General features: G+C 43.1%; 1 protein-coding gene across 1 annotated transcript in view; it reads left to right on the top strand.

The window, feature by feature from the left end:
• The window catches only part of PUS7 (pseudouridine synthase 7), a 255,751-nt gene that overhangs the window by 137,621 nt on the left and 102,798 nt on the right, over positions 1-15,332 (top strand). The window contains exon 9 of the mRNA XM_069229854.1: positions 3,681-3,806. Within this exon, the coding sequence (XP_069085955.1) occupies positions 3,681-3,806 (126 nt within the window). The remainder of the gene's footprint in view (positions 1-3,680; positions 3,807-15,332) is intronic.

Here is a 15,332-nt window from a genome sequence, read left to right as displayed (position 1 = left end):
TCGAGCTTCATTGACTCCACAGCAACTTTAAACTTTTAAAGAGGCCATACCTCTGATTTATACAGCATACCTATAGCGTGGCATCTGTCCCGATGGAACTTGGTTGAACATCCGCTGGCTGGTTCTTCCCTGAAGCCTACTGACCACAGTGAACGTTATCTGGCTCTTCTTCTGGGGCTGAGCCATACCTCTACTCTGCTTCACTCCTTGCCATTTGTTTTCCCATCAACACCAGTTCTAGATCCAATTTCATGTCTGGACCTGAATTCAGATCCTTGGATTCTGAACCTTCTTCCTAGAGTTTGCCCTATGTCATCTATGCACCATAACCAAAGTGCTACCATGTGTTGAAAATGACTCCCTTCTGATTACTCTGCTTCAGCAGCAATACGCACGAAAGATCACGACTGTTTTTGGTTCACAACGTGATACTTTAAAGGAAGACTGATGAAGCTGAAAACTAATTTCTTCACATTCCACAAGCACTGCATTGTACCTTGACGTACAGAATGTCAGTGGCTTGGAGGTAGTGTTCCAGAAGGCAGAGCAAGTTGCGGAACTGCCATTTTCCACTGAAGAGAGTAGGGGTAATCTCCTGATGGAGATCTTGCAGCCAGGACTTTCCACTTCTGGACCACCTTCTTCTTTTTTTTGATTGACTAAATCATGTCCGCATGGTCAAAAGCATTTTCTGCTCCAGCAGTGAATTGCTTGATTGACACGTACGTCAGTGCCTCTTGACCCAAAGTTCATTCAAAATATTCCTGCTGTTCCAGCCATAATGTATGTAGCCCATCTTTTGTTATGTATTCTTTTAAATCAAGAGGTTTTACCATTTCTGTAGTAGACAGTTGCTGGTAGCATTATTCAAAAGCGTCGAGCTGATCTTGTTTGTGGATCAACTTAACCCCCCCCCTTTCCCTTTAATTGTTACAATATTGAATTAGGCATGGCATTTCCTAAGCTTGGCTGTAAGCATTCTTCCTGCACTATTACCCCTTCATAGTGTTGTCCACCATTCTGTTTATACCCCTTATCCAAGCCCTGTATGAGAGAGGCTGGCTGTGACTTCCAGTGTCTAACAATGTCTCTTTTGACAATAAGAGTGCCCATTTCCACCAGGATTTGTTGTACCTCTCTGGTCGCCAACTCTTCCATGAGTCCCAGTAGGATCATTTTGGGTGAGAGGTCAAGCCTCCCATAGATCATTAACTAAACAACACCCCAGCCCCTGTTCAAGTATTTTATTGTCCTGTCTCCTAGGAATAAGTGTGTCTCTTAAGAGGGAACCCACACACCTCAGTCATTGTCAGATTCTGAAGTTCACATCAGATTCGGAGTTTCACAATTCCTATTACAGGTCACCACAGGGTGAACGATCCACTCTGTGGAGTTGGTCTAAGACTGTTTCCTCTATGTGACAGTATGAGCAGGATCTGGTCACTCCTGAAGCCTTTTTTCGAGGTTTTGTTCAATTTCAATATCTGTGCTTTGTGGTGCTGTTAAATCGGTGCTGATATCCCTTCAGCATGTTCTACTTTGTTCAATTGAAATATTTTCTTCATTTCTGCCAACGATTTCAGTAGGTAATGGTGTACAGTGTTGTGTGCCCTGAAGAATTCAGTCACTTCCTGGAATAATCTCCTTTGGAAAGTAATTACTGATCCATGAAATATCTTGGAGGAACAAAATGGAGCGGCTAGTGGAGAAAAAGTCTTCCTTTCTCCTTAGTGGTGCCATGATCTTAAAGTATGCAAAAAGTGATGGATGGAATTCTTGAATTAATCTCAGCCACTGGTAATTACTTTGGCCACATCCCACTACATCGTTATTTTGCACACCATGCCACCTCATTTTGGACACAGCCTCATGCAAATCAATCTTGACCCTGCTCCAATTGATACAGTGCATTATAGGCATCTGCAACACCCCCCTTCTAGTATCGATGATGGCTAGAACAACCCTTGCAAAAATGTGGCACTTCCTTTTTTACTGTATTTCTTTATAAACCAACTCAGGTGAACAAATGGGAAAATACTATATGCATCCCTTATACAAACTTAATGCCTCCTGGCCTGAGGGGAGCAGAGTGGACATAGAAGCTTAAGGTATGGGATGTAGTTGGAATTCAGAGTATAGGAGACCTGTATGTTGACGGAAGAGATAAGGACATCTCTGATGCACAGGGATGACATACCGTCAGGAATCCATGAGGGGGTAATTCATGACTTGCGCTAAGGTCCTGGACCTGCTCAAGCAACAAATCTTGACCATGGGAAATGGCTCGATAACGATATTGTACAAACCAATAATAACCAAAATGGACTCGATGACACTTAGGGACAAATGGACACATGTTTTTGTACTGGACCCTAATTCTCTCCAAAAGATATCAATGATTGTTGGGTTCAAATTAATGCAATTCAGCATCCTCAGTAGGGCCTACCTTACCCAGAAGGGTAAACTAAGTAAGATAGGAAGAAATGCGACCTGCCCACACCAGAGTGTCCCTGATACAGAGCAGATAGGGTGGGCATCCTCTATATGTTCTAGAATTAGCAGGATATTCAAGGCCTTTGACGAGAAATAACTAGATCTAGCATTATCTCTAGCCAAAAGATGCCTTATCAAGCAATGGAAAACTTCAGAAGCACACCCACCGATAGGTTGAAGGCTTAGGACATAAAGTGGGCAAGACTGGAGGAAGAGGAACTATACATAGCCATACAAAAGGATATTGTTGACTCAGTGCAGAAACTCTTAGAGTTCATGGACCATAAGGAGGTGGAAGAACACTGCAGTAATATGTAACGTACTGAGGGTTTAGGGGTAAACAAAGGGGACCTGGGAGAAGGAATAGGGAGTAAGGAGTAAGCACAATACGAACTAAAGATAGTAGTGGGAATAGACCAACCTCTCTGGTAGCTGTTGTTCCCCCTCTCCCTCGATTTCTCTTGTTCTCACTCTGGACTATCCACCCCCCACTTCCCCTACTCTCCTCTTCTAAACTCCCTTCCTCTTAAGCACACGCAACAGAAATATCAAATGGTGAGAAGCACATTACTGAAAATACACATACTTGCTAAAGGTAGCATACTGGCTAGGAGGGCATGCACAACGAGGGGTTCCTCTTAGAAAACGCAGGCTCCAGAAATGGTTGACAAAACGAGTGGTGAATAAGAAATGAGAGACAATATTAAAACTGGTAAACATTCTTACTACACAGTAATTAAAGACAACATGGTAGACAAATCACGGGGTAACTCATCCTAACAACACAACATTTGTATTGAAATTAGCTATAGGGAAATAGTTAAAAAAAACAATTAAAATCAAATGGATGTATTGAAGGTACAGTTGCTTAAAGAAAACCCCCGAAGAAACAAAACACTAAAATGCAAATAACTGAAGCAAATACATGGATAACTGTTGAAATCCAATACAGGTATTTAAAAATAAAATGGTGAAGGATACATCCAAGAATGGGTACAGGAATGGTAAACAGGCAGAGTTTGCAAGATCAGAGTATATTACATTAAATTCTTGAGTAGTCAACAGTTTTCACAACTGGCAGTAGCTATCCAGCATTGCAGGTATGCCAGTGTGTATCAATTGTAGGTTATGTATCAATGTGGCTTGGTTTACTTTTTTTTTAACCATTTTCTTGTAACGTTTGGTAGGAATATAACTGGAACAGATGAACAGGTAGAAGAAGCAATGAACTCCCTCCGAGACGTTGGATTCGTTAATTACTATGGGATGCAAAGATTTGGAACCACAGCAGTGCCCACTTACCTGGTGGGAAGGTAAAACAATTTGAATAAGAGCTAATGTTCTGGCAGCATTTATTTCGTGAATATCTTACAGTTTTTGCAGAGGCACCCAGAAACAGAAGAATGAAAACACTTGAACTTGCCTGTTCCCAAAATGTCATTCTGCTATAATGGTTTAAGTGTAGTGAACTGAATCATTTATTCCAGAAATTCAGAACTCGAAGCTGAAAATGTTATGGTTGCTGACCTTTCTTCCTGATTAATCAATTTTCCATGCAGCAACTCATTAATTCTATACTTTGTAAACACTTAAGACCTTGTAACTGACAGCTATTTGGCAATTTGCCAGTATTGGATTTGGGAGTTGCTACTATGCAATAATTTTTGGAGTCCCAGCAAAAATTATATTTTGCTATTCTAGCATTTCCCCTTCCCCAGTAACAAGTTTTTGTAAAATATATATTTATTGACTTTTGTAAATAAGTATAGAACTCCAGGTTGGGTGATAATCCAATATAGATGTCAGTAGCTGTGGGTTTTAAAGAAAATAACCATATACATAAATTCCAAAAAAGCACAGTTTTGGTGGTTATGAACACACAATTTGAATTCTAATCATAATGCTACCTTGAGTCCAGCAAACCTGACTCACTTCCATAATTTGCAATCGCCCGAAGCCAGCTTAGCCACTGACTCCAAACGTTTGACACCTGGTCTGCATAAGGTCATGAAACCTTCTCCACGACTCCGACACTCCTGCCCGCCATCACTTCAGAGACCCTTCAGTCTTTGTGCCATTCTCCCGAAAGAGCGTATTGGCCTGCTTCAGAATCCATTTAGCTGGGAATCAATATCCCTGCCTTCACTTCAAGGTGTAAGAAGGCTTTTATTACCATTCACATTTCCTTCCACTGTTTCTCAGCAGCACTACCCAGACTGGGAAGATTAAGATTTAAGAATCATTAAAAGGAACCTCTCTTTATTTAGAACTTTGCTCATGGTATATTCCCTCCCCAACTAGCATTTAAACCAATTGATATTTGCGGACCATCCTTTCCTTTTTGCAGTGTCTGCATCCTGGACTTAATGCAGTAAGAGTCTATAATCTCCAGTTAAAAGTTCTCAAAATTCAAGTCTTTTCCCAGTCTGCAATAAGTGCAGGTTCCTTGTGTCTTCCAAGTTTTCAAAGGCTTTGGGACAGGTAATTCAAAGCATGACCAGTTCGGACTTGCCTAGGTGTTTTGTTGATTCAAGCAGAAGGCCGCAATTGCTAAATGAAAGTCAGCAACACAGAAAGCAGTTGTAGAGAGGTATGTTTCAGTTTACCAATGGAAGCATGCTCTGAATAAAGGAAGGGCATAGGAAGTACCGGCCCATGTTTATGACCACACACTAAATGTTCTTTGTGACCCTTGTAGGCAGTATTTACTGCCCATGAAGGAGCTCCACTTAAACCTCTTTCTGCCCCTTACCAGGGTTGTAAGCAAAACTGTTGGAACATTTTTATGACCTTGTTTTGTTGGCCTCAGGACTCCAAGCACTTTAACACTGCTAATCAGTGCATGTGCTTTCTCCTCTAAACATGCTGACACTGGCACATACCCAGTAGAAACATTTCATTTATTTATAGGTCCCTAGTATGGTGCACTGCAGATGCCCAGGGCCTGGATATAAAATACTACCTGTGTGGGCCTGCAGCACTGACTCTGCACCCACACAAGTAGCCCTTTAAACATCTCAGCCCCACCACTGTAGAACCTGTGTGTGGTTTACACTGCCATGTCAAATTGGCATCTAAAACCCTTTGCCAAGCCTTACACTCTCCTTTTATGACATATACGTCACCCCTAAGGTAGGCCCTAGGTAGCCAAAAGGACAGGGTGCTATGCTATCAAAAGGTAGGGCATGTGCTTATAAGTTTTACTTGTCTTGGTAGTGAAAACTCCCAAACTAGTTTTTCACTATTAGTGTTAGGGTTTGTGCACAGCAAAGAGCATGTCCCCTCTCACTGCACTAGTGGGTTCTGTAATAGCTCCCTTTTAAACTTACTATTGAAAGCCTTTCTTGTTATCTCACCTTCCCCCCCCCCCCAGGCTTCTGTGTATGTTGTTTAATGTGCTGTTTTGTTTACACATTGGGCCTTGCTTTTACCAAGGCTTCTTTAAAACACTCCTCTCTAGGCCATGTGTTAATTTAACTCATTTGCCTAATAACTGAAACTCTGCACACCTTTCAAGAACACGTGCAGCATGTGAGGACCACACCCAGCTCTTCAAACCACACCCAGCTCTGCACACCTTTCAAGAACATGTGCAGCATGTGAGGACCACACCCAGCCCTGTCTATAAAAGGCAGCCCTCGAGCCTCGCCCAGTGCTTGTGCTCGTCTACCTCCCGCTTACCTGAGGACAGATCCCTCGGCGCTGGCACTCCTGCTCTCTACAGACTTTCATTGGCTTCAATGGGCGCAGCTGCTGGCTCTTCCTTCTTCCGGTTTCCGGTTCCTCCTTGCCTCAGCCTCTCTCCTACAAGCAACCTGCAAAAGAGAAAGAAGACAAGGTTAGACTGATCAGTATCTCTTGCCAGCAACAAGTAAGTGCAAAACTTTTATTACCTGAAAGAACTTTGACAACAATTTCTGGATTCGTGTATAGACAATTTGAAACAAGATACCTTCCACGAACATTGTGATTCAAACTCCTTGTTACAACAATACTTTGCGGAACTTTGTGAAGCAAACATTTTTTTATGGAACTTTTAAGAATCGAACCGTGGAAACCATTAACAGCAAGGCAAACAGTAAATCAAGGACTTGCACAAATTACATGCTGTATTTTGACGTAAAAGTACAGTATTTGTTTTATAAAAGATTCTGGAAATATGGGAAAAGTGAGTCTGCTATTGGCAATTTAGGATTTAGTTACATTAAGATGAATGTTTGATATTGATAATTCTGATAACGGTATTTGTTTAATGTTTTAGAAGCTTTAGAGTAATAGAAAGCACATCCCAGAGCAGTAACACATTCCAAACCTGGAAACTAGAGACCAGGATCCAAGAGGTACTTTTAGAAGAAAATTTCTAATAAATAAAGGGATAGTCAGGAACCCAGTTAGGAATAGGATGTACTTATCTGTTCTTTGTTTATGTTTCATTAGGCATCAGTTTCTACCGAAGTCAGAGAGGGCCGCAGATTTGTGCAGCACTTCAACAGTGGAAACGCAAGAACGCTGTTGTCTCTTTATTTTATTTTATCCACTTCGCCCCTTCCCTTGAGCTTCTGTTCTTATTGCACTGTTTTAAAAACTAGTGTGCTGGAACAAGCAGTTTCAGGGTGGGGTCGGATTGTCTTCAACCTCCATCAGAACTGAACAAGGACTCAGGTGAGCTGGGCTTTGACAATTAGAGGTCTACCCCTCTCATAGGTTAGCATTGTGAATTCCTTATTGCACTTATTAAATTGTCTTTCCTAATTAAGAGAAGGTAGAGTACTCACGTTCAGAACCTCTGGAATGGTAATGACAAAACCTTTTAAGTGTGAAATTGGATTTGTAGTTACCATCCTGATAATGCCACTTTTAGAAAGTTGGACATGTTCCTGCTCTTTGGTGTCTGCTGCCTGTCTCTGATCAATGGCTGGGCTGGATGACAGTTCACTTTGTGTATTCCCTCTAGACAGTCCCATACAAAGGAAGGCTGGATGTGACTTCATGCATCTTCCTGGGAGGGAGAAGCAGGGAACAGCGCACTCTGTAGTGACTCTGGAGCCAGGTCAGGGGGAAGGGACCTCCATGCACTTCAAAGACCCTTGTTTGGAGTCAACCCAACTTCAAAGGCACAGCTATGTAGAAGTACTGGAGCTCTGGCTCTACCAGCTCAGTACACTCCTGGGCCTGAAACCACTTTGACAAGATGAAGGACTGCTGTGCTAAGGATTGTTGCTTGTGGGACTGTTGCTCTGGAAGACCGCTGCTTTCCTGTACTCTCTGCTGCCTGTCTGCTCCCTCTGACTGTCCCAGAGTGTCTCCAAGGGCTAGCTGACTAGCCCCCTGTTACCAAAGACTCCTGGACATCAAAGTCTTCAGCCCTCCCCTATGCCTGGGTCATTGGAAGTGACTCCAGGTGCTTGCTCCACTAGAAACGACACATCCTCTGCTGAGAGGAGCAGAATTGAGACGTCACCACTGAAGCAGGACCAAATCGGTGCGCGGACTTGGGGCTAGAGCAGCATCATTGAAACCACTTCATCACCGCCACTGCTGAAGGACGATCAACGCATCCCTTCGACAGCATGTAGAAACCCAGTGCTATGGAATCAACACTGGCGCTTCATCTTCAGAAACCTGCGCTTCACTATAGATGCATGGAGAAAATCAATGCACCTCCTCGACTGCAGGACTGACACCAACGTATCACTCGGCTGCACCCCACATCTTGTTATTTGCAACCAAGGATTAAGTTCCGTCTCCTCTGCTGGCCTTGCGAAGGTCCTGCAGCTGGCCTGCTTTCCATCGTAAGCAGCCTGAACTCTTGACTTTGTCCCGCTCCAGCTCAACCAATGAACTCTTAAGGCGCTATTTGCTTCTAAGTGCGATATTTGCATTTAATCTTTAACAATTCGTATGTCAACTTCTGCTTATTGGATGTTTGTTGTTATGGTCTTTTTTATTTTGAAAATCCTATATTAGTTTTCCAAACTGGTGTCAAGACTTTTTGTAGTGCTTTCACTTTTTCACTGTTGTATCGCACACTTTCTTAAAAGATTACCTCTTAAGTTAAGCTTGACTGCTCTGTGCCAGGCTACTTGAGGGTAGGCACAGGTTAATTTAAATTGTGTATCTGACTTAGTCTGACTAGGACAGTGGTTCCTGCTTGGACATAATGCATACTCTGCCAATCAGAAACCCAATTTCTAAGCTAATAGACAGTCAAGCAAATGCTGAAATAAAGAGATATTGATGGTGCTAACATAATTACAGATAAAACTGCAAAATGTTTACTTTTGCCAGTAGACCGCAAATAACTTGAGCAATCAGCCCTTGGAGTACAATTACTAGTAGATAACAGCAGTCGCATCCTCTTTTGATTAAGGTGCCCGTGCTGCATTGTTAACATTGGGCTGATAAGCGCCACAGTACCCGCTACAATGACATTCTGGCCCTGCTCATAGTAGTGGAGCCAAAGGTCAGTTGGATGCCTCTGCGCCAGCTCCATGAGGAGGGTTCCCACCACCCCTCAGTGGTTACCCTGTCATGGCCCTGAGGCAATGTGAACGGTGGCGCTTGAATGGCCCCCGTAGGTCTGAACTCGGTTGAGTGCCAGAGAGAAAATTTGGCATAGATAGAAATATATGCATCAGTGACTGTTGCTTGAACATCGCAAAGCTTTCCTGGCTCCCTTTTTCACACCTGTTCCTGTGAGTGCGGGGAAGCCAACAAACCAACTTCACTTCACAGATGTCATGACATCTAAAGGCATGCTGCAACCAAGACAGAATGGTAGATGATACCTTGAACATGCTGATGCGTGAACAAACCTCAATTAAAACTATAGACTCAGCCCGTGATTATACCAGATCACTGGCAAATGACCTCAAATCATTACGGTCTGAGCTGGGCTCCTTCCCCATACAACATGATGCTACTTATTTATTTCATTTCATTTATCGAGCACACTGTCCCTCCCACAAATGGATATCCTGGTGCTGGGGCTCACATATAAAATGCAGAGGTTAGCGGGGGAGCTTTATATTGAGATAAATAATGTACTACTTTTAATATGGAAACTGCCCGCTTCCTCACAAGTAGCCAGTGAAGCGTGTCCAGACTTTGGGGAACACCACAATGTATGGGTGTTTCATCAGATGTATTTGGTTGAGCGGTGCTGCCCAGGACATAACCGTTACATCAAGGCATCCGAGGGGTTAAAAATCCTAGCTTGCTAGTGGTCAATTCTTCCTCTTTGTCCCTTCTTTTGCTTCCAAGGAGTAAGGACCAAGTACGGTATCTTTATACTTTGGGGACTATTTTTTTTTAACTTTGTTTCCTGCTTGTGTTGAGAGTGCGTGTGCTTTACAACTTATATCTCTTGTTTACCAGTGCTAAGCATTCTTCTGAGAGTGCATGTACTCTACAACTTTCATATTGTGAAAGTTCTGTCCAGCCTGCAACAGTGCACATTTTCTTTCACTTTGTTACTGCTTTCCACTGCAGTTGCTTATAGTGCATGCCAGTTTAACTATTTGGTTATATTAGGGAGCGGCAAATCAAGCGATTTGCCCAGAATCAGATGTTGAGTCAACACCAAGACTCAAACCCTGTACCTCCTATCCAAAGCTGTCAGCTCTAGTTGTTATGCCTCATGCTCTTCCCCTCCCCGAGTTGCTGCTTTTAGAATCTCCTCCCACCTACCGTTTCTCTGTGTTGCAGCCCCATGTTCCCTTCGCAAACCCTCCAAGCTTGTTTTTGGTTTTGATAAACGGGCCAGTCTACTTCCACAGAGATCACAATAAACTCGTAAGTCTTCTCTGTCGCAATAAACTTTCTAGATATCTTTGACTTTTCCACAATAAATGTAGATGTCTCCCGTACAAAGACGGACACATTCAGATACGAGACGCATAAAGTATTTATTTGGTTGAAGATATTGTCCATGACCTATCATCTCGTGGTGCGCCATAGCCAATTAAGAGGAAGGCAGGTTAAGAATAAGAAAAATATTTTTATTTATAGTCATTGAAAGTTTTAAAATCGGTACCTCACCTAAGATGGCAACCTGAGCCCCTCACCTTTGACATATAACTAGTTTTGCTGCGACAGCCTGGTTTTAAGACCGGAGACAGCATGCAGGAACCGGAAGCGCTGAAAAAGGCAAAAAGATTTCCTAATTTTACACCCAGTGCCCTTATCCATTGAGGTGCAGTGATCCACAAAAGGGCAGCGATATAATGCTGCTGGGCGTCAGGAGTCTGTTGCGAGGGTCGGTCAGCCACACCAGGTTGCGCAGTGGGGTCGGCAGCAGTTGGTCTCCTGTGGGGGCAGCCTTCAATGCCAGGCAGCAACGGCTATTTGAGCTATCAGGCAGGGGGGGCATGGTGAGCATTTCGCCATGTAGCCTGGTAGAAAAGAAGGTTCCACGTGATTGCCTAATGATTGGCTGTCCTGGCCAAAGGGTCAATTAAATTTGTCATAGCAAATCGTGTTCAGACCGTTCATGAGTATGAGGCTCACAACAGTATTTGTGGCCAAATTTACAATTATATACAGGTTTAGAAAGTTGTACCCCATACTTCCAAAAGTCGTTTCGATGTGGTGCTAATGGTAGATAATGCTCTACACAGTTCCATTCAACACTAACTTATACATGCACACAAATGATAGGTGTTTTTCAGATTGCATGGTCATTACTCTGTTGTTCAATGCTGTCTTTTCATTTGACCTTCACAGTTTATTAAAGCAGGTTCTTTCATGTCCATTAAATCAAAGCAGTGTACTTGCTGATTTGATATGCTATAGAGTATAGGGGGGATACTTCAACATATATCAGTTTATCGACAAAGAATATTTTCAGTTTTCAGTCTTGTATATCAAGATCCATTTAGTTTAAAGTGGCCATCTTGTGTAAAGAAAAAGTACAGTTCACTTTGAGCAGCTATGTGTTTCTATCAATCACTAACGTTAAGCATTCTAGGATAATGTTAGAGGATGTGGTGTAACGGCCTGAGCTGCCGACTTCAATGCTGGGGAACCAGGTTTGAGTCTCAGCATCGGCTCAACATCCTGGGATTCTGGGCAAATCACTTAATCTCCCACTGCCTACCAGAAAAAAAATTGAACGTGTCTCTGTGTAACATAACTGGTGCTCATGTAAAGCGCTCCAATACCTTTGGGTCGAGTTTGCGCTATATAAGACTGCCCAAAAAAAGGATTTGTTGCATAGTTAAATATTTATAAGGTTCCAAAGGTGAGACCTATTGGCTATCCCAATGCTTGTTTTTCTTGGTTTTCTTACCCATCTGCATCACATTACATAACTCTTCCGTGCTACATCTGTACAACACTACTTATACATGCACGCAGATTCCCTACAGGTTACCCTATCAGTCTACGCTGCTGTCTAGGTGGATTTAGTCATTACATTAAATGAAAAAAGATCCTAGTGTAGTTGGTCACAAAATCTACTGACTTAACCTTTCTTCTGGTCAGTTTCTTCTCATCTATTTCTGGGCTCCTTACAGAATCCCGGAGAATGATGTTGCGTAAAAAAATTCCCCAGGCTAAGAAGCAACTAGATGACCACCTGTGGCAGTACCTGGATGACAATAACTCTAATGGGCAATGGGCAAAGCCACCGTGAGAGCCTAGTTACTGAGAGAGTCTGCCCTCTGGATGTAGTTAACTTGAGAACCCCAAACGCTACTGAAGCTGGAGGTCTGCAACCTGACAAGGGATACTCCACGTTGCCACCCCCTAAACTACTAACTCGGGTAGAGAAGGGACAAATTGCTCTCAACACACATTGCACTATTCAAGCAGTGTGTGCCCTACAAACATTATGAACAGGTGACAAGTTTATTTGACTCCTAGCAGCGAAGCTCCGTCAGTATGAAGTTCAACAAGCTATTCCCGCTATCAGAACTATAGAGGGCAGCCTCGCTATTCATCCAATGGAAATAGGTAATACTGTGCACAATTCTTTGAGAGCTTTTGTATGAAACACAACTTCTGGAGGGCGTCCACCTTTCCCACCCTTTCGAAAGAGGGCAGACAATTGCTTGTTGGGTAAATAAGGATAGGTAAGATATCAAATGCCACATCAGCTATGCCCCATAGCCAGGCACCGTGAGACGATGGATTCCCAATGGAATGTAACAAAATCAATAAGCAGATAACGCATCTCATCCAGAGACCACAGGAGGACTCTAGCTAATGTTTTGTGATAGGTGAGAGTGATGAGGTTGACAAGCTTGTGCTCACCCAGGATGCTGAAAAAGTGTTCAGTCGTATTGAAAAGGGTACCTATTTTGCACTATAGAAAGGGCGCGTGTAGACTTGGGTTTCCTGGCTAAAGTGCAATGGCTGTATTCAGTTCCCAGCACCCAGATGCACTATATAAGGGACAAATCTTACCGGTCTTTGGTATCCACAAAGTGATGCAGCAGGGGTGCCCCTTGTCACCACTTCCATTTCTCATTGCGCTTGAGCCGTCTTATGGCTGTGGCGATATGACAAAACAGACATATTAAGAGCATTGCCACTAAAGCAAGTTCAGTTAACATTATTCTACTGTATTGATCTCTACCATTAATTCCTTTTCTACGTTCTAAGGGTACGGCATATATTGGGGGCAGTGTGAAGCCCTGCCAGTTACTGATTGGCTGTAATGTCACTCATCTATAGACTTTGTCTTCACATGTGAAGCTTCTAGGTGGAAGTATCCTGGTTGATCGGCAACTCAATAACATGGTACTGGACAATATGCAACCCCTAATACTCCAAACTGCCAATTACTTTTTGCAGTGGTCTTGCATAGAAATATTGTTATAGGGAAGAATACAGATGATAAAAATGGTGACGGCCCTGAGGTTAAACTACCGCTTTGGCATTATACCTTTACTTATACTGAAAGGGATCCTTCATGCACTAAATAAAGGCATTAAATCATTCGGGCAGTCAGAAGGCCAAGACTTAAACACTCACGGCTGCATGCTGATACTAGAGTGGTGGGGGTGGAGAGGGAGAATGCGACTACCAGACATGTTTCTTTACTGGCTTGCACACCATCTATTGCAGTTGGTTCACATTTTAGTGGCCAATACTAAGCGGCCTGCTTCAATCTCCATAGAAGGTCCCTCCCCCCGTGTACTTGGGCATATTGTATGCCAAGACATCTCAGTGCGTTACGACTTTCCACCTATGATGAAAGTGCACCAAGACGCACTGCTATGGTTAAATTCTAGTATCCAGATTGGGCGACTGCTGATCCACTGACTACTATGGGATGGTGCAGGGATCTGGATGGTTGGAGACCTATACAGTGCCAACTGCTCCCTTAAGTCCTTTGAGTCGCTGTATACCAATAAGAAGGCACCACACTCTCAACTCTGGCAATATTATCAATTATGGGACAGCCTGGCAAGACTCTATGCCGCTCCCAGCTCGGCGATCCAGAAGTAATTTCATATGTGGGGGAAATCTTGAGATATGATAAATAACTTGTAACAGATTTGAATTTACATTGAGGATGTTTTATTAGTAATTAGTTAGTACATGGTAGTAGCCACCGTCATGTGGCACAGCCGGCCAAATTGGGTCTTTTGCACTATATATCTGACACAGATGGCTCATGCGTGCATTGGTGAAGCTAGATGGCGTCCGCTCTTATAGAGGCAAGAATTTGTGTCCTTGGGCATTGGCGACAACGTGCTACACCCAAATACTATGAATGGACTACCACTTTTCAGGTTCGCCACATATGGGAAACTTGTTTACAACTTATTTGCCTCACTCTGAGGACATCTGGAGCCCATTCCTACATCTGAGGCACAGAGCCTCTGATTCACTGATCTGTGAATACCACCCAAAGCCACCCAGCAGTGACATGCAATACCATCCCCTGGGGCACTGGGATGAAGCAGCGTATGGGTGGATTATACAGACCATATTGTGACCAGCATTCAAGCCCCCACTCCACACCCGACAATATGCCTGATGGCATTACGCTCTTGCACGGGCAGATGATGGCAGTGGCAAACATTTTCTGCACCCTTGGGTTTCTTGGTCGTGATCAGCTTGGATGCTTTCACTTTGCTGTATTAGTCTGTAGGGTGCGGTATAGTAGACTATGGATATACGAGTACCACGAGGAGTAGTCCAAGGGGATTTCGATGATAGAGGGTGATTTTGTTAGGTTGTGTACTGTTCTTAATATTATTACAAAATGTGTGTTATGTTTTGATCTTGGGGCTATGGTAGAACACGACTGATGCATTGTATAATGAAATGTTGCATGGAATTCTCTACATGTACTCTGTGTTTTGTGCAATGTAACATAATAAAAGCTTAAACAAATAAGCACCTTTGCTTATGGTATCGAAATTGACACAGCATTCACTCGGTTACAGTGAAAATGCACACTATATTCCTGTCGCACCCTCACTCACCCTTTTCCTACTACATGCCCCCAAAGGTAGAAGGCTTGTGCCCCTCCACTTTAATAATGCTACCACAACCTCTTAGCCTGGAATGAGGGCGCAGAGGCCAACTTCAGTCTGATGGGTTTTACTAAGGATGACCCCTGGTGCACCTTGAGCGTTTTTCACACATCGCCGTGTTCACTGAGCAAAAACAAAGCATTTCAGAAAAAAACAGCTGCATAGCAGGGCAGCACTTCTTTCCAAGTTATGCGGAAGACCTTTATCCAAACCAATAATACGGTAACGCCTTTTGTTGTATTTTCAACATTACAGTGTGGTGCAATATTCCATTGTTGCAGATTTCTGGAATGCCAGTATTGAAACCAGCTTTTCTCGGTAGACGCAAGTGTATATATTGCTTTGTTG

This window comes from Pleurodeles waltl, chromosome 4_1, assembly GCF_031143425.1.
Source record: "Pleurodeles waltl isolate 20211129_DDA chromosome 4_1, aPleWal1.hap1.20221129, whole genome shotgun sequence".
Classification (NCBI taxonomy): Eukaryota; Metazoa; Chordata; class Amphibia; order Caudata; family Salamandridae; genus Pleurodeles; species Pleurodeles waltl.
This window is presented reverse-complemented; position numbering and strand designations above follow the sequence as displayed.